This window comes from Thermochaetoides thermophila, assembly GCF_000221225.1.
Source record: "Thermochaetoides thermophila DSM 1495 unplaced genomic scaffold scf7180000011814, whole genome shotgun sequence".
Lineage (NCBI taxonomy): Eukaryota > Fungi > Ascomycota > Sordariomycetes > Sordariales > Chaetomiaceae > Thermochaetoides > Thermochaetoides thermophila.
In genome coordinates this window covers 981,637-999,854 of record NW_006383030.1, presented here as the reverse complement: position 1 = coordinate 999,854, position 18,218 = coordinate 981,637, and the positions used below count along the sequence as shown (strand labels likewise).

General features: G+C 50.6%; 4 protein-coding genes across 4 annotated transcripts; 1 reads left to right on the top strand and 3 right to left on the bottom strand.

Annotated features, from left to right (window-relative positions):
* Positions 1-3,705: 3,705 nt before the first annotated feature.
* CTHT_0012960 (uncharacterized protein) lies at positions 3,706-4,347 on the bottom strand (the record flags this gene model as incomplete). Its single annotated transcript, XM_006691749.1, has 1 exon — positions 3,706-4,347. The coding sequence occupies one exon, from the start codon at positions 4,345-4,347 to the stop codon at positions 3,706-3,708; it is 642 nt and encodes a 213-aa protein (XP_006691812.1).
* A 452-nt stretch (positions 4,348-4,799) lies between these two features.
* Positions 4,800-6,172, top strand: CTHT_0012950 (putative L-ascorbic acid binding protein; the record flags this gene model as incomplete). Its single annotated transcript, XM_006691748.1, has 5 exons — positions 4,800-5,209; positions 5,284-5,360; positions 5,429-5,537; positions 5,614-5,731; positions 6,104-6,172. 5 exons carry the CDS (start codon positions 4,800-4,802, stop codon positions 6,170-6,172), a joined length of 783 nt encoding a protein of 260 aa, XP_006691811.1.
* A 243-nt stretch (positions 6,173-6,415) lies between these two features.
* On the bottom strand, positions 6,416-11,344 carry CTHT_0012940 (RNA-directed RNA polymerase-like protein; the record flags this gene model as incomplete). The annotated part of the gene is made up of 2 exons (XM_006691747.1): positions 6,416-8,007; positions 8,056-11,344. 2 exons carry the CDS (start codon positions 11,342-11,344, stop codon positions 6,416-6,418), a joined length of 4,881 nt encoding a protein of 1,626 aa, XP_006691810.1.
* Positions 11,345-13,717: 2,373 nt separating this feature from the next.
* Positions 13,718-15,654, bottom strand: CTHT_0012930 (putative D-lactate protein; the record flags this gene model as incomplete). Its single annotated transcript, XM_006691746.1, has 6 exons — positions 13,718-13,751; positions 13,811-13,848; positions 13,969-14,273; positions 14,342-14,959; positions 15,012-15,411; positions 15,652-15,654. 6 exons carry the CDS (start codon positions 15,652-15,654, stop codon positions 13,718-13,720), a joined length of 1,398 nt encoding a protein of 465 aa, XP_006691809.1.
* Positions 15,655-18,218: the final 2,564 nt, after the last annotated feature.

The following is an 18,218-nucleotide window of genomic DNA, read 5'->3' as shown; positions in this document are numbered from 1 at the left end:
TCGACTGAGTCTTTGCTGTGCCTGCTCATAGAAACTTAGGCTCGGCGCATGCCAGGTGTAACTTGCTTCCACAAAGTGCAGCTGTCGAATGTTGTGGAATGTTTCAAACGCAGCGTCCATCGCAGGGTTGGGACAGCCAACAAGCTGCCAGCTCAGCCGGCAGTTGAGGCCATCTTTTATCGCCCATGTAGCCCGGATAACTGCGTCATGCAAGCCGAGTATGAGTGCATCGCCGAACAGTTCACCACGTTGAGATGACGAGATCATAGATTTCGTTTATCCGAGCTTGTAAACAATACAGCTTTTCAAGCATATGACACCCGGCTTTCCCGAACTGATCCACGGGTTTCTGCCAGAAGGGCTACCTATCCCCGTTGGCAACAATGATGATCAGTCGTGCGCTGGCCCGAAGCCATCCGTACTTACAACTCAATTACTATCGTTGCAACCATCCCCCCAGCTTTCATGAACCCCACATATTAGATCCATCAAATGGTCGGCAATTGCCAGCCGGAATGTAACGCTGCATTGGCGTCTCTGGGGAGAGATGTTTGACAACACGTTCACATTCGACCCTTCAAGAGTTAAGACCGAGCTCATTGACGTCTGCGCTTGCGCGTCTTAACACCAACCGGAAGTCTAGGATATTCCTGATTCGAGCGGCCGGTTTGTCGAAGATCTCCGGGTCTGGGCCCGGTGTAAAGCCCGGATCCCGTTAGTAATTCGTACCACATACCTCCCACATTTCCCAGCTATCACTGTGGGCGACAGTGAAACCTTGAGGGTATGGTTTGGTTCGGATTCTCCCCGTTATGTCTTGTTATACATGAAGTGACAACCTGGAGGATTATAGCAACCACTACACCATCATCTTCGCAAATGATGGTAACCTATACCGGACACATGCAGGCAATTCCCTGCAAAATCGCCAAAACCTATGAACAATTCATCTCAGAATGGTGAGACATGCCATGGAACTGAGTGCAGAAGACCTCGGTCCGATAAGACACGATAAGACACAGATTTTCGGCTGCCGATCGAGATCCAGTCAAGGTAAAAAAACCAGACGGAGCCAGTAGGATCTAAGTTAAATGGATTATGTAAATATCTGGGCCTCCGGCGAGTCATGTTGGCTCGGCTCAAACCCCCGCAGAACACGTAAACTGATCGAGCGAAACTGGGAGGGTGATATTATAGGAAATTGGCCTTTCTAACCTAATGACGAATGATTCAAGAAGCTCTTTCTCGAAGGCCCACTAGCAATAAACGTTAGGACCCTAGCAATTTCCTGCAGCGCGGGAGCCCCACACCAGCAGACCTGCACTCAATCTCCGATCTCAACTTGGCATTTTGTTGATGGCATCGATGCACTCCCCTGGTCAACTAACGGCAGTAGTTGCTGCCGGCCGAGATCCGGGACTGAATCGCTGTCACCGGAATGTCGATCTGGGAGTGAGATATTGACAGCTTGAGATTGGTTTTTTAACATACACCGGGCAGTCTGTTCGTTCATAAGATACGAATTCTGAATATGATGACCATGGAAGGTCATAGCACATTTTCCTGTCTCTGGATCATCGCAGAATGAGTCCGTTGGAGAATGCAAGCACAAGATTCAGCTTCAGCCCTGACTGATTGGCAACCTGAGCTGCGTAACATCCAACAGCCAAAACCAAGAAGCAGGATTTTGGCAAAATAGGCTTGAAACACTACCGGACAACAAAGGTGATGTGATCGCATTATATCCTAGGCCTCCCTATTTCGTGGATCCAAGTTTCGCAGACGTCCAGTATCCATGTTTGCGTCCCATCAAGTAATTCAGCGAATTTCAATCTAGTGGCCTCGGTATCGAAATCAGGGAAAAAGTCCGTTTTGACAGACATTCGCACAACCTTACTGTCAAACAGGGGCTCGAAGCGAGCACGTGACTATTGACATCGCGAGTGCTCTAATTGCCTACCTCGCTATCCACCAATTTCATTTTTTTAGCTTGTTTGGACAGAAACCCAGAGGCCTAAGCGCTTGCATATCTGCTGGGATGCCTTGGTTGAAACAAGGAGGTTGAGAGGAAACGCTCCTTGAAGCCACTCGAGACGTATGCCAAGAGCTGGTGTCTGTTTACTCCATTCAGCTGGACAAGGAATCGATCTCTAAGTTTCGGTCACATTCAGATCAAACGCCAAAACTTGTCCAGCAATCCAGGGCTGAAAACTAACCCTAAGAAGGTGTATCTTCTAGAAGTCTTTTAGGTGTTTTGAAGTTAGGCCTGTGCTTCTTGTCCAACTGCTGACAATGTCATTGTTTGCAAGCCGTCAATCGACAGCAATTGAGCCTCTGGTTACAGATCCGTAAATGGTGAACGAGTTGAAGCTGCAACAGTGAATGCTCTCAACCCCGCCGGCTTCCCCTCTTTCTCAAAACTTGCAATGTCTTGCAACTTGCATCTTCATCAAGCTGGAAAGTGGAAGTCTAAAGCTGATCACCTCTTGACAAAAAGTGATATAAGATGCCTCAACCCGAGACAATCCTCAACACCAAACTTAAACGCGCGTCCTTCTCTCTTTAACCCCTCACCTCATATCCCAACCTCCTCATTCATCACCAGCCTAGATCACTCCCCAATGACGTACGTACAGCCCTCCGGCCCAATCCATACCTCGTGCACGCGGTCAGCATCAACATCGATGCGATCACCTACGCCGTATGTCGTCTTTGTGCCGTCACCGTCCTTCGGGTACGTGATAGTGAGCTGGCCGGAGAGGATGACGTGTGTTGTGCGGGTGCGATGGGAATGCGGGGGATAGTCTATTTTTTTTGATTAACATTCTCGGTCAGCTTCAGGTGTGTCAATGATGTACAATGGGGCAGAGAGAGAGACAATGTTGTGTAATAGTCCGGTGTAAGATTAAAGAAATGTGGGTGAGTGAGTGGTTATAGGGCAGGGTGTGGAGATGTGAAACTCACAAGCATTGGGTCCGTCGGACCAGGTGTAAACTGTGGAAAAGCCCCAGGAGCGGACGTCAGCTTCCACTTCTTTTTGGGATTTCATTTTTCTGGCTTGTGTCTGAGTGAATGAACGCAAACCTGGAACTTGGCCTGGATTTGGATGTGCGTTATGGTTGCGGTAAAGCTGGGAGGTTGTAAATTGAAACAGGGTTTGTGCTGATATGAGTTTTCAAGATCTTGTCCCGGCGGGGTTGCAGCCGGTGAGGGGCACAATGGGCGGGCGGTCCCACCGAGTCGTCGAAACCATTATACTGGCTGCTGATAGAGAGTGTCAACTGACAATAAAGGCATGAACAAAGTACCTAGAAACATTGAGAGTCATGACGTCCTGTATTCCATCCCGTAGTCGTACACAGCTCAGAAGAGATAGAGCTCCCGTAAATCCCTAGTCAACATGAACGCCCAACCCAGTTTGCCATGAGCAGCCATTGCTCAGATCAAGCCTTCAGCGACCAAAGCCACAATCCATCCACCACAACCCTGAGATGCCTTTTTCGTCCCTTATGCACGCATATGTCCATTCCATCTGCATCAGGCAGATATGTACGAGCCCTTCCAAAGAGGACATGATACCCACCCCCCCCCCTTGCCTAACATAAACTCGCAATATCCTTTTGGATGTCTTGCTAGCGGATCAACACCTGCTACTAGACCATTCCTCCTAGCCAGGGCCCAGGTTTTCCTTCAGCCCTTACCCCCTCAAGACTTCTTCGGCTCGTCCGACTCAGCTGAATCCGCCTTCAACTCCAGCCCCAACGTCTTCGCAACCCACGCAGCAACCTCCTTCTCCGCCTCCATATCCGTCATTCCAGCGGCCCCGCCCAACGACCGACGGGTAATCTCCCGCAGGTCCTCCAGCGACGAGATGTTGAACGCCCAGGAAATACCGCCAGCCATCATAATGGCAAAGCTGACCGTGTTGAGCGTAGCCAGGTTGAGCGCCTCGACAGCAACCAGGGGATCGCCGCGCTTGGGCGGGTTGGCTGACGTGTGGCCGCGCGTCCAGTTCGGTTGGAAGAACTTGAGCTGCGACGCGATGCGGTGTCGCATGATAGCCCGCCGGGTAAGAAAAACGGAGCAGTACAAGAAGCCCGCGCCGCCGAGGAAGAGGCTGAGCTGCCGTAGCGAGCGCTGGGAGAATACGGGAGGGTATTCATCGCGCGGGTGTGGGGCGGGTCTGGGAGTTGGCTGGACAGTGATAGGTTGTGTGGCTGCCGGTAATGTTGCTGTTGCTCCCGGTGCTGCTGGTGACGTTGACGCCGTGCCTTGTGGACCCGCAGCAGGCTTAACGTCACTCTCTTCTCCCAACACCATGGACTTGAGCCATCTTGAAAAAAACATGGTGGGCGGCTGTCGAGGGGAAGGGACCACGAGCTGATTGAGTCGGAATGAGCTAGGAGCTGGCTCAAGTCCCTCTGGGTGTGAACAAGAGGGGTCAGCGCCGCCGCAATCTGCAGCAATTGGCGACAGCAGAGCTTGCGGGAAGGAGAAGTCGGACGTTGGTGAGGTGATGGTGAAGGTCGGAGGAAAAAGCTGACCCCGGGCTGGCTCCCCAGAAGCTAAGGTTGCCAAGCAACGCGCCAAGTGGGCCCGGCTCGTGAAGTCCCACATACCGGTGGAGCTGCGCTAACGCTAGCGAGAGCCTTGGCAGGCCCTGCCCCATGCTCTGCCCCCGCTTTCTCAACTGTCAACAAATTCCGAGGAGTTGGATGAGATTTATTAGACTCCAAAAGCGAAGACTGTATGGACACTCAACATCAACTGGTCACCCAAACCGTGATCACTACGCCAACATGGCCAAAGACAAGCGCTCCAAAGGTGCACATGGATCTTCTGGATCAAGCACAACAACTAGTTCCAATAAGGGTAACAACACCAACAACCAGCCCCCAATCTCAACCCCTCCTGCCTGGCCTGTGTTCAAGCCGAAGCTGCCCGTCGTCGACCTCCAGCTGGAGCCGTATCCGGGTGTTGAAGACAAAGTCGTCGTGTTCCGGTCGTTCTGGCCGCGCTCCCTCTGCAAGGACTACGTGGCATTCCTGCGCGAGCTTCCCCTGGTCACGACGCCGGGCAAGCCCAAGCGCGGTGAGGCCGTGCGTGTCAACGACCGCTTCCAGATTGACGATCCTAAGTTCGCGCACCGGTTGTGGACAGAGACGGGGCTGAAAGAGGCGCTACTGAAGGAGGAGTATTTACATATGTGGTAGGCCCACTCGCTCGCCTTTCCTGCTCCCACGGATAACTATCCAAAGAGCAAACATTCACATCTGCTCTCAGGGGCGGCCAGGTTGTCGGCCTCAATCCCAACATCAGAATATACCGCTATCGTCCTGGTCAATTCTTCGATGCCCATTGTAAGCAACCATCCTGGCTTGCCAGCGAATCCCAACTACATGTCATCTAAGCATCTGACCGCCCACAGACGACGACTACAACTACGTAACTGTCGCTCCTGAGCCCGGCGCCCCGCCGATCTCAGCAAAAACCACCTGGACATTACTCTTGTACCTCACCTCACAAGCAGACGGCTGGTACACCCACCCCGTTCTCTTTTTCATCTCTTAGCAGGAAACCTATCCGGTACTAATAGTATCTCACAAATCACAGCATCGGCGGCGAAACCGTCTTCTTCCCCCGCGACCGACGCAATCCCAAGGAGGAAATTGCCGTCAGCCTCGAGACCGGCATGTTGCTTCTGCACAAACATGGTAATGACTGCATGTTGGTGAGTAAAATGAGTGCTTTTATCCATGTTCGACCACGGCTCTCTCTTTCCTTTCGTCATCGTGCATCCATCTCCCCATCCATCCATGCCTGGAGTCCCTTGTCCCTTCTCCAGACCCGCCCTCGTAGTGGTACTGCACTCATCAGTGCCTGTCCTATTTTGATCTCCATCCGATACCTCCACCATGACCTCGGAATTCCTCCACATAGCATCCCTCAAAAGCTTTCCATAGAATATGACGGACGTAACAAAGGGTTGCCGAGATAAATCCAGATTATTTGTTCGAATAGTCTACCGGAGCTGCCCTAGGTGTTGAACCGTTGTCTCTTTTCTTCGACCCAAGATCGACTGACCAAACCTGGCTCAAAATAGCACGAAGCAAGAGAGGTCACTGCCGGCGAAAAATGGGTAATCAGGACGGATTTGTGCATTAAGAGGTGATAAAGCCAAAATCCTTCGCGTTCAATTCACAGTCACCGTGTCAAAAGGGCTGCTGTTCCTAAACTCAAGGCATCTATTATGAACGTCTCAGCTACGCCATTCCTTCCCGTATTATGCTCCCAAGAGACCCGAAATGCAAGTGTACCTCCATGCCTCTCATTATTTCCAAAGCAAATGAGACTAGCTCAGTGCAAAATGTCGAAGCGTTGCCAACCCCAAGCAAAAGAAATGTGGATCCTCCCCTCAGCAGAATCTAGCCAGCCGCTCGAGTACAGATTCCTCCTCTATATCCAGAACAATGTTTTCATATTCAACCTCCGACCCGTCCGAATCGGCGGAAAGCTCGTTGTTGTCTCGTGCATATTCAACATCCAGCTTGTTCTCGTCAACATAAGAACCGTTAGGCTCAGCCATCAAGATTGAGCATGAACTATTAGAGAGTCCAGATGTATCTTCGGCAACCACATCCGCTGCGAGAGTGCTGAGATCAACTTCTTCAGTGATGTCGGGGTGCTCTTTCGACGCTGGTGGATCTAACTCCTCTGGGCCTGCACGCAGTACCTGGTGTTTTTGCCGTTGTGGCGACTCTAATTCTTCGGGCTGCTGCTGCTGCTGCTCTTCATCTTCTTGCTGTTGCTGCTCTGGAAAAGCGGCGACCGGCAGAGGCACTAAAGGAGGAGGAAGAAAAGAAGTCGCATCCTTCAGGTCCTCAACTAAAAGGTCAAGGACTGTGGCGCTGGGGGCACTGCTCTGCTGCTGAGAGAAGTCAGGAGGTCTGCCCTCAGCGACATTCCCTGCAGCCTCGGCAGACTCTGGAGATATACGGCCAATGTTCGTTTTCAGCTCGGAACCATCTCTACCCTCGTCGCCGGATTGGCTCGCCTCTTCAGAATCGTCTCCAGAATCAGAGAAATCCACCCCCTCGTTGCAGTAGTACTCATCGTTTGCTTTCTCATCGTCGTGATGGAACAAGTTGAGGATTTCGCCACGATGAATAAACCTGCCGTCGCTTGTCCGAGTGTAATCCATCGCTGCGAAGTCTGCTTCTGTTTTTAGGTCCACTGGGATGCAAATTCCCTTCGCGTACGTAGGCTTATTGAGGACAGAAATCCTGAGCCTGGCCACCTTTTCGGTGCCCTTCCTCTCAATCCCCGTCGCAATCCTCCCCAGCTCAGCGGGGAATAGCCAAGGGAAACTGATCAACGGCATAGATCTCGCGGTGATCTTCCGTAAGCCCATCGTGCCATCGGGCCGTCTGTGTGGCTGCCGCGCTTCGTATAAAGCGATCCGAATCTCCTCGCATGTCACTCTATACATCGCCGCGACAAAAGGGCCCAGTTTTTCAAAATCCCCGCGGTCAGAAGCACCAGCGGCCTTCAAGCATAGATCTCTAAACTGCTTTTTCAGGCATGCTGCCTCACGACCAACCTTTTCTTGGACTTTGTAGTCCGTCCCAACCCGCGGCTTCGACATAACAAATGCTGTCCAAACTTCGAACTCAGTGCGAATCTCGAGCTGGCCCATGATCCGGCGCATGGCAATATCATACTGAGACTTGAGTTTTCGAGCTTGACGAAGGAGGTCATCGTTGAGTTCATAGCGCTTGATAATGCGCTCGTCAAAGGGTAGTTTGTAGTTTTCTTGAATGTCAAAGACTTGTCTCTCGACCATATCGTAGAGTTGACCAAGTACGCTTTTCGAATAGTAAGTCCTCGCCCGTGACTTCTCCATGAAGTGCGGATATGTTCGAGGATCCAATCTCTTTTCCCACTTGGCAGCGACACCCGTTTTAACATAATCAACCGCAGTTGAGTGAAGCTGGGCGAGCTCCAAACCTACAACAGTGTGAGTACTGGCCAAGAACTACAGCGACGAAGACTTACATTTCTCAGTCTTAGCGCCTTCTGGGTGCTTATCCGCCGTTGCTAGATGGGCATGTGCAATTAAAGGAAGTCTGTCATTCTTCATGAACAACACGAAGAACTCAGCAAGGTTGTTCGCAACCATTACTTCCTTCTCTTCCGGTGCCTTCGGTGCTTCATAGTTCATGGGAGGGTAACTCCATTCTTTCGGAAAAAGTTTCTCATCCCAGATAACAAAATAATCATCGCCATCTAAGTCACCTCCTGAGCACATGCTTGGAACATCGCGGTCTCCTTGCAGCGGAAAGACCACGACATCGCGGAGATGGCGAAGTTGGGGGACATCAACGGCTTCAACCATTCTAATATCGCCCGGATGGAGTGAAGGGTTGCGGCCAACAAGGCATAGACCCGTGATAACTTTATATGTCCCACCATTCTCATGGTCAGGGACCTGAAGGAAGATCTGTGGTAATTGATCCCGTCTGACTTCTTTCGGTTGATTCTTGGTCCCTTCAGTCGCGCGAGAGTGACCCCGTAGTGTGCCCGTTTCATCGACACATCCGAGAACGAAGGCACCCTTTTTGACAACAAGTCGTGCCTTTTCCTTGAGCGCTTTGATCGACCAGGCGCGCCAGAGCTGAAGGAGAGAACGGACAAAGGGCTCTCGTGTCTCCATAAAGCCATCGAGCACCATCTCCGACATTGTAAGAGTGGTCATGTTTTCATCCACATAGGTAGTCAGGAGATCAATCGCCTTATCTGGATCCTCCATTGCCGCATCGTAGTTGGCAAGTTGCTCTTCCATCATGTCGAGGAAGACATAGCTGGGAACGCCCAAGCACGAGAGGATGGTGATGGTCTGCCGGTTCAAGGTAGCACAGGAGAAATGCGAGCACCGGATGATCTCCAGCCCGTTGAATTCTGCCGAGAATTTTTCTTGTGAGGGGCGGATATGGACCTCTGTCCCTTTTGCGTCGGGCCAGGTGACGAGCACGCCCTTGCAGCCGCCCATGCGGAACTGAAAAGCCGAGGGAGTAGGATACACCTTCCAGTCCTCCGCGATGAAAAAAGCGAGTAATGGGGAGATCTTCCCAACACCATCTGTAAAGCAGTATCCATTCCTCTCCACATCTTGAGTCTTGATGATAGTTGGCGCTGTAATGCCGGGAAGCGGGCGGGTGGTTGAGAAGCATTGACCCAACCGAGCAGCCAACTTCGCAATTGATTTGATGTGACTGAACCGTCCCATCCATTCCCGGATAGAGTCGCATGTTATTGTGCCATGAGCCTCCTCCGGCTCACAGAAAAAGAAGGAACCGCATTCACGAATTTGCGAGTTTCCATAAGCAAGAAACTTCCAATGCCATTTCCCCATTCGGATTCCGTGTCTGAGGACACGGAAAACTCGAGCGTAAACATTGTCTTCTCGATCCGTATAAGAAGATCTTATGCGACCTTCCATCACTTCGTCCGTGAACTGAACTCGAATAAAATAGTCTCGGAACCGGCCGTAATGGCGGACTACACGGTTCGTGGTCTCCACCGTGGGAGTGCTGAAGTAAATTCTTGTCGGTGTGATAGTTACCTTGCGGACGAGGGCACAATGACTGGGTATATGGAGCGTTGTCGGGCAGTACGAGAGAGCAGCTTGGTCGCTGAAGAGGCTCATTGGGTCCCAGATGCGCTTCCCTTGGTCAGCGGCATACTCAAGGATCAAGCGTGCCCGGCTGACCTCCATTCCATCGGGCTTAGATAATTCCAAGAGTTTATCGAGGAACTCCTGTGTGATGTTGTACTCACAGAGTACACCGCGCGAAAGGCAGACCTCGAGTTGGTAACGGATATCAAATGGGAGTGAGGTGTTGGTTGGAAAACCGAGAAGGACAAGATCTGAAAAACATAGAGAATTGGATGAGGCTGCAGGCGCTTCGAGAGTCATATCTGCAAGCACATCCCATAACATTGACCTCTTTCCGGAAACTTGGTCAAACGTGGTGTCAAGGTCTGTCTTGATGTTCCAGTCCCGTAGCAATGTTTCTATCTCAAGCCAAGCTTCACAATCATCAATGTCGAGCATGTATGTTGTCCATCTGCCAAGGTCAACGAATTTATACTCTCCTTCGTCCAAGCTCAGGGGGGTTCTCATGTGGTCAAGGCTGCTACTGGTTTCGATATCTGTGACGCGATACCACAGCTCATTTTCTCCCCAAACCAACCGATCAGCCAAAAGCCGCCCATTTTGGTCGTCTCGGCGTTGTCGGACGAGGGGAGCATCAGCACAGACAATCACCAAACGCACGCGGCCGTCTTGTGAAAAACGGTGAATTCTCTTGATTATTTCGAACCTCATCTCCAAGCGATACTGGCCTGCATGGAAGTGGTCGACGTTCACAGAAAAATTGATCATAACTCTCTTCCGTCGGAAGTCCGCCGTCAGCTGGAGGGAGTGGTGGGCATCCTGTCCGACATTGGCAAATTCTTTCTTTCGCATAAAGGTCGTTGGCTGTATTAACAGGCCGAAAGTCAACTTGACCAATCTGACTGTTAGTGACGGAGCACAAGTGCCCCCTACAGGTGTGGTAATCATGCGGGCATTGGAGGACTGACGTGGGATCTCAATGCGAGCCCAGGAAGCGTAATTGTTGATGACAATACGACACTCTCCATCTCGAATAAAGCTTGTGTCCGTCGGCGGTGGCTCAAACTTCACTTTAGCGAACCGACGAGCCTTTCGCGCAGAGTCAGGGTCCTCGAGCTCCACATGAACCACTCTGCCATAGTTCTCAAAGAACTGGCGGACTTCCCACGCGCTCGCCTTCTCAGGAACGCCGTACAATAGGATGGTGGCACTCTTCTGAGAATGCCAATTCTCTGGCAACGTAAGCAGGCTCGGTTGTGGGACAACAGCAGGTAGGTGCTGGGTTGGAAACGAAGGGGCAAGCGAAGAACGCCTAGCTGCACCAGACAGCTGCCTTGGGTCTCTGGGTGCTGGACTGAGTCGCGGAGGATGTTGGGACCGAGCTCGTGTACGTCGGGGTGCGTCATCATTGTTGTGGTTAAAGGGTCGTCTGGTGTCTCTGGGTGCGGGGCTGTGTCTCATGCCATGATTTCCTCGCCATCTGCCACGTCCTCCCCTCCGAAATCCCCGAATCCCTCGCGACTGGTAACCGCCACGAGACTCTTGCTGCCATGGTTCAGGCGGTTGGACTGGGGTCAGGACCTCGGCGGTTCCTTGCGAGCTTGGATCCTCAAAGTCGGATCCGTTGATCTCTTGGCCATCGGCGTCTGAACATGTCGCGTCAGGCATCTCTGGGGACGTGGATGAAGTTCCCCGGCCAGTTACACACCCGGCCTCGTGCCAGGACTCAGCACCGTTGCCATTCATGAGTTAGGATGCCATGAAAAACAGGACCTGTCGAACACAATAAGGCCAAGCTGGCCAAGGAAACCCTGCCGCTCGAGAGGCAGTTCAGCCCTTGAGCCGATTGTGTCGATGTTTAATAGAGATGAGAGAAACGCATGAGGGAAATTGAAAGGATAGTAGCCTTGGTTGAGGTTGGCAGGCGAGCAGAAAAGTAGTGAGGTAGGTAAGTTTCCAGTGCAAATGTGACCCGTGACCTGTGACACTCAGCACCGATGGTGAGCGCTATGCCGTTATTGCCGTTATGCCCTTTTGGAAGTAAGGTGGAAGGAACAACGAAGGATAGAAATGAGAGGAGAAAAGAGAAGCAACTGTATGAGCAACAGCTGCTGGCAGCTAGCTATTGGGCAGGCAGGAATAGTAGTGAGAAGCAGGGAGAGATTCGATAGCGGAAGCAAAGGAGCCAAACCGACCACGGTGCAGTGGTATATTGCGAATTTTCCGCAACAGGAAAACACCAAGGAGGGAAGGTGTGAAAGCAAGAAAAACAAGCTAACAAGTTAGCCGGCTGGTCTCTGAAGACATGACCGTGTTGCTGCAGTTTAGGCAGATGAATGTGAACAAGAGAATCTCTAGTCTGTGATTGATGCCCATGTTAGAATGCTTGGGCTCGATTGCGGGGATGGTGTGTGTGCATTGGTGAGGTGAGCTCACCAATTACTTCTTAGCTTTCTTGGCAAACGTCTAGGGTCGCCTGTCTTGGAAAATCATCTCAAAAAAGATGTTTCGGCCACCCAAAACATGCATGACACACTGCCGTTTCTTCATCGGGTGCCAGTAACGTACATAGAATGCCAATGTGCGGATGGATGTGGATCAGGTGAGATCTCTGAGCCCAAAAGTACAGACGAACCTTCAGAAGCCAGAGAGGCGGCAGGCATTCAAGCTTACAGGCTGACGGACTCATTGGTGAGAGGCTGAGAGCTGAGGTATCAATAAGTTGGCTCCCGCTCAGTTCCTTTCTGGAAGGTGACGGGAAGAAGCAGGATTAAATATCAGCTATAACAAAGTTGTGCTGACTCCTCCCAACAGCAGAGCAGAAGGTCAGGAAAGATTTGTAAAAGTGGAATGCTGGGGTGGATGGGTCTGGTGGGTAGAAAGGCGGTTCAAGCTGAAGCTGGTCACCTCATTTTGGAGTAAGTGCAGAGCAACGGATAGGTACCTACAATGTATGCTCCCACGAACCTTTGCGAAACTCAAGTGAAATCAATGTTTGCAACTTCTCTGGGTTTTTCCCCACATGTGAGGCAGGCCTCAGTCAGAACAGCAGTGCCAGAACGATGAGCTGCCTTGGCAGCTTTATGCGTGCTTGGGGATAAGCTTAAGATCGTGAGTCGGAAATCACCAAATGAATGATCCAAACTGTCCAGAGTATGGGAAGTTTTCAGAACTAAAGTGTGATAAACATGCTTGTTCAACCTCCAATGTTGGGCTTGAAGCAAAGAACTGAAGAAACGATGGTGATAAGGCAAACTGTTGTGCTAAGCGGAAGAGAACATGGATTAAGACTTCAAGTTCGGAAGATTCAACTGATATGTGATAGCAGCTGCATGTATTCGTCCAGTCCCTTCATGTTAAACTCGATCAGCCACTCTACCAGACTCTCCATGCCACGTATATCACTGTTTTGTATGAGATATGAGAATAGAAGCAACAAGAAGTGGTAAGCGGCACACCAAAAAACTGGCATAAATGTTTGATCGCTCTAACTATATGTCTACCTGTCTAGGCAGTTAGGAACAAACACCAACTTCATCCCTCCATGGTGATTGCACTGCAGGACTTTGGTGATTGCCTTAATGTCCTTCCAGGATGCAGTCATTAACCCAGGAGTAGTGGAAGATACAAAAGACAAGCTCGTCTTGCTACTGGAGTGTTGGATGCATAAGGCAAGGCACAGAATGTGTGCATCTAATATTGGCAACGATAAGTGTATCTTGAAGCTAACTAGACAGTGGCACCTAGATACCTAGCTTGACCGGGCTTAATCCGTTCGTTGGTTCCAACACAACTGTTTATCTGCCAATAGCTTTCAACCTGCATTGATGACAAACGCTAAACACAACGCACTGTATGGAAATTGGTGACTTTTGTTCTCCGGTATGCATCAGCTGTCCCTTTAGCCCGTGAATTATGTTTGGTTGACCTTTATGCTTGTTCACTAGCCATGACATTTTGTTACAGGGTGTCTAATAACCATTGCGGTTGCCCGCATACAAAGTTTACCGCGTTGTCATCGCATGAGCAGCCCCGGCCCTTTCACGCCTCCCTGTCAAAAATCTTGCCAGGATTTCTGAACAGTATGGAACATTAGTACGAGCGTTCAGGAACCCTAGGCGAGGGACAACTTACAGAATCCAATGAGGATCCAGTGCGGCTTTGATAGCTCTCTGTGCGAAGAGGTCAGTATCCAGATGCACCAAGATAAAAGCTGCAGGCCAAGAACAAAGAACAAAGAAATGTGCAGTTGACAGAATGGATAACCAGAACTGGATCAAGATAAATCTCACCATCACACCCAATGTTTCCTGTCCGACTTCCCACACTAAACTTTCCTTCTTTCCCCAACCGATTGAGTGCTCGCCTGTACAGGTTCCCTCCATCTCGAGGGCCCTCTTGACCATGTTCTTGACGCAAGTCTCAACCTTCTCGCGCTGAACCTTGTCATGGCGATTGTAGATGATGCTCTCATGGAAGTTGCCATCACCGATATGGCCCAGAATGCTGGCAAACAAGCCAAGTTCGTCCATCTCCTTCTTGCTGACTTCGATAATATCAGCTAGCCGGCTAAAAGGCACTGCCACATCGGTGCTAACTGAGAATTGGAGCTACATCAGTACCAGCATGAGAAAGTGAGATGAGAGTTTGATGTCCTTCACTTACAAACTTCCTCACCCTCTTTCCTCAAGGCTAGCATCGACCACAATGACTCCTTTCTCGCTGACCACAGCATCTTCTTCTCTCTCTCATCCTTTGCGAACTCAAAGTCACTGCCTTGGTGTTCCTTAACAATCTTTTGCACCTGTTCAATGTTCTCCTTCACACCAGTTTTTGTTCCAGCAAACTTAAAGAAGAGTGTCGGTGCTTCTTTCCAAACACGGGGCGCTGTCGCGCCACCCATGTTGACCACCTTCATCTGTACCTCATCCATGATCTCCATGGCAGCCACCGGTATTCCCGTTCGCATCACCTCTGCAGCAGCTGCAGCAGCAGCCCTAATTGTGGGGAACGAAACCACCGCCACAGAGACCTCTTCTGGCACAACGGCCAACTTGAGGGTTGCCTCGGTAACCAGGCCAAGTGTGCCTTCCGACCCTACAAACAGCCCATTAAGGTTATAGCCAGCAGAAGACTTACGTGGGCGACGCCGGGTCTTAATGACGGTTCCATCAGCAAGCACAACAGTTAGGTTGATGACCCAGTCTTTCATAGTTCCATACTTGACAGCATTTGTCCCAGAACAGTTGGTGCCAATCATGCCGCCAATTTTGGCACTAGGGCCTATATCCTTTGTTAGTTCACTGTTAACCATGACTGGGGCAAGAGGACATACCAGGGTCGATGGGGAAAAACAGCCCGGTCCCCATCTTCTCCAGCTGGTTGTTGAGATCTTGCCATCCTATGCTTGGCTGCACAACAACATCCATATCCTCCTTGTTAACTTGAATAATTTTATCCATGAAGGCAAAGTCCACGCTAATACCACCATAGGGGGCTGAAAAGTTGCCTTCCAGGCTCGAGCCGCCGGAGTAGGGAATGAGAGGCACCCGGTACTTGTGGCATATCCGAGCAATGGTTGATACATGTTCAGTTGAGCGTGGATATGCCACAGCAACCGGGAGACCTTCCGGGTTGGTCGTAGACCACTCCGAGTAACCATGGGCAAGCAGGTCATCAGGGTCAGTGGAGATTATGTCGTCTATGGGGATCTCTTTGCGAATTTCATCCAACGCCTATTGTTAATCAAAATGCAGATGTCTTTTTGTTAGCCAGAGAAACGGGGCTTTAGGAGAAACATATGTCACACATGCAGCATACGCACCAGCTCCAGCTCTCTCATACTTGCATACCGGTGCTTTGGATATGAACCATCAAGCAATACAGCCCCGAGGAGGCTTCCGTGCTGCAACTCGCTCACACCCCACCCAAGCAGACCGGATGCTATGGCTACAGCACACACACCAGCCAGTGACCATTTTGGAGATGATGACGATGAGGATTCCTTGAAACCGGTCTGACGCCTTAGCTGATCATCACTGATACTTCTAGCATTAGCACCACGTAAAGCCGTTGTTAAAAAGCCGTGCCGGTTAGCAGAAGGACAACAATTGGTAAGAGCGACAGTCAGTGACCGGCTGAGTGGCTTCGTTGCCCGAGATAAGCGATATGCCGACATGTAGGGCAGGGGTTGAAAAGAAGTGCTTGTAAACCAAGAACCGTAAAAAGGACGATTGGCTTCTAGAATGGTCAGAGTTTGGGTGCCTTGTAAGGGAGGAACCGGGAAGCTTACGAACAAAGTTCACCCCTCAAGTTCTATTTTCTCTTGGCTGTCTAGTCTTCGCCACGAAAAAAAAATGTGTTGCTCGCGTTGCTTACTGGCTGCAACCTAGGCAGGATATTCAGGACACAGACAATGACTTCCACGCTGCTGAAATGGGTTTTGAGCAAGGCAAGTGGCAAGCTGTGTATAGGAGTCGGCTTCTCCGGATGTAATAACCAGAAGACGGCCTCGCTCAGGCTGCCAGCTCAATACCGGTTGTACCTCTCAACTGAACTGCTAATGAGTTAAGAACCACACCTTGCTTCGACCCGCAGTGCGCTGCAGGAACGCAGATCAGATATATGAACAAGAGTGGGATATCTTCGTTCTTGTTGGTGTGCAGCCGGTCGCAACACACAGTGAGCACTTCAGGAGTATGGTGGGGGTGATGAACGTGGTGGGTGGGATATAAGTGAACTCTAGGACCGAGGTTGATACTGAAGAGTCAAACACAAAGGGTAGGGGATAAGACTGAATTGCGGCATGTTAAGTCCCGTTACTCCTGGGTTCGGCTGCCAGACCAGCCCCTCCCCGTGATGAGAGTCAGCGACGGGAGATGGCGGCATTCGTCCCTTTGAAGTTTGAAGCACACGCTTGCTGGCTTCCAGATTTGGATTGGGATGCAGATTGTGTGGAGAAGCGTCGGGGTAAAGCAAGTTTTGGTCAAGACTGTTCAGTTACCGTACCTGGCGCAAGCCAAGGTACCAAATGAGAAAAGACGGGGGCTATGTAGACATGGGGATGTCCCGTGCAAAAGACAATCCCTGATAGGATCCTGGGTAGCATCGCTGAATGGCCGAATCGAGTCATATACTGTCAGAGCGAGGACAAAGTAGATGGTTCGTCCGTGATAGTCTGTTTCCTTTGCTGGCCGAAGCACAGCCGGAAAGTGAGTCAAAAATCGATATATTCCCATAGGTCGCAGTCGCGTAATCCACGCACGGAGTATGACCAATGTTCTTCTGCAGTGTAAGTACATCAACGGTTTTTGATTGCCACATGCCAGTCAGGATGTTGAGGAAAATTGATAATTACCGCGCTCCAGAAAAAGCAATGGTCTAAGAGGGATTGCGGTCCATGGATTAGGCGTCGTTTGTGGTCAGTCACAATTTTGGAAACCCGAAGGCCTTTATACCTGCCTGCTGCAGCCCTGTCCAGCTTGGAAATTTTATAACGTGGAGATATAGGTTGCTTGGTGTGTCTGATCACGTTTGTACCGAGTTCGTTCATATGTCATAGGCATGACAGCATGTTTTCTTGCCGTGACCCGTGTTTGCTCTCCTATCTCCTTCGAGCAACACTGGACATCTTGAGCCAGTATACTATATGCTGGAAACCATTAAGCACCTCATTGGGGCTAATCTCAACCTGAATGATCCTAGCATCTATTTAGGCAATCTTTGTAAAAACTTGTGTTATGTAAGTAATAGGGGCTTCAGCGTCTAACACGGCTAGACCTCTCATCTCTTAAAGTTCTTTCATCAGCTGAAAGCGTCCCAACCTGTGTAACAGGCTAAATGCGCAGAGGTCAGTGTGACCAGGCTATCATCTGCAGCGTCGCTCACTTACATCTTGGCAGTCACACGTGAGAGAGCATGCTACCCTCTGAATATCGCTCAAAAAGCAAGCCGGCTTCCGAATCTGAAGCTGATTGTCTGATTTTCGAGTCTCGCCGCGAAAAGCGATACTCCAGGGTGAAACCGGAGGTAATAGGTCTTACTTACATGCGTATTCTTGGTTATGGCTTTCTTGCTTTCCGACGTTGGGACGAAAACGAATGCTAATGGAAGTAGAAGCAGCAAGGCAGCAAGCGACCCCGTGACGCCTTCTTTCCATGTTTCGGAAGCCGTCAGGCTCGAGAAGCTGCGCAACTTGGTACATAACAGGCCGTGGGTAAACTCAGGTTTCTCTACAGTTCTCGTACACTTCGTACTTGGCATTGTCTGTACAAATTGCTCACAAGCCGTATCCCACGCCACTTTGGCTCCGTACTCCGTACAGATACACAACAGTCACAAATCGTTCTTTGCACAGGGTGCCGGTTTGGCAAGGGAACTCTCAAGAATAGTGGAGGAGTCCACCTATGTTGTCTACGACTTGAGCTCGAGCCTCACATGTACGGCAATCAGGGCAAATACCAGACCGCCCATTGCTGTTGTGGAACAGCCGTTTGGATGGTCGGCCTTGTGCGACGCTTTGGAAGAGGGCGAGAAGCACCTG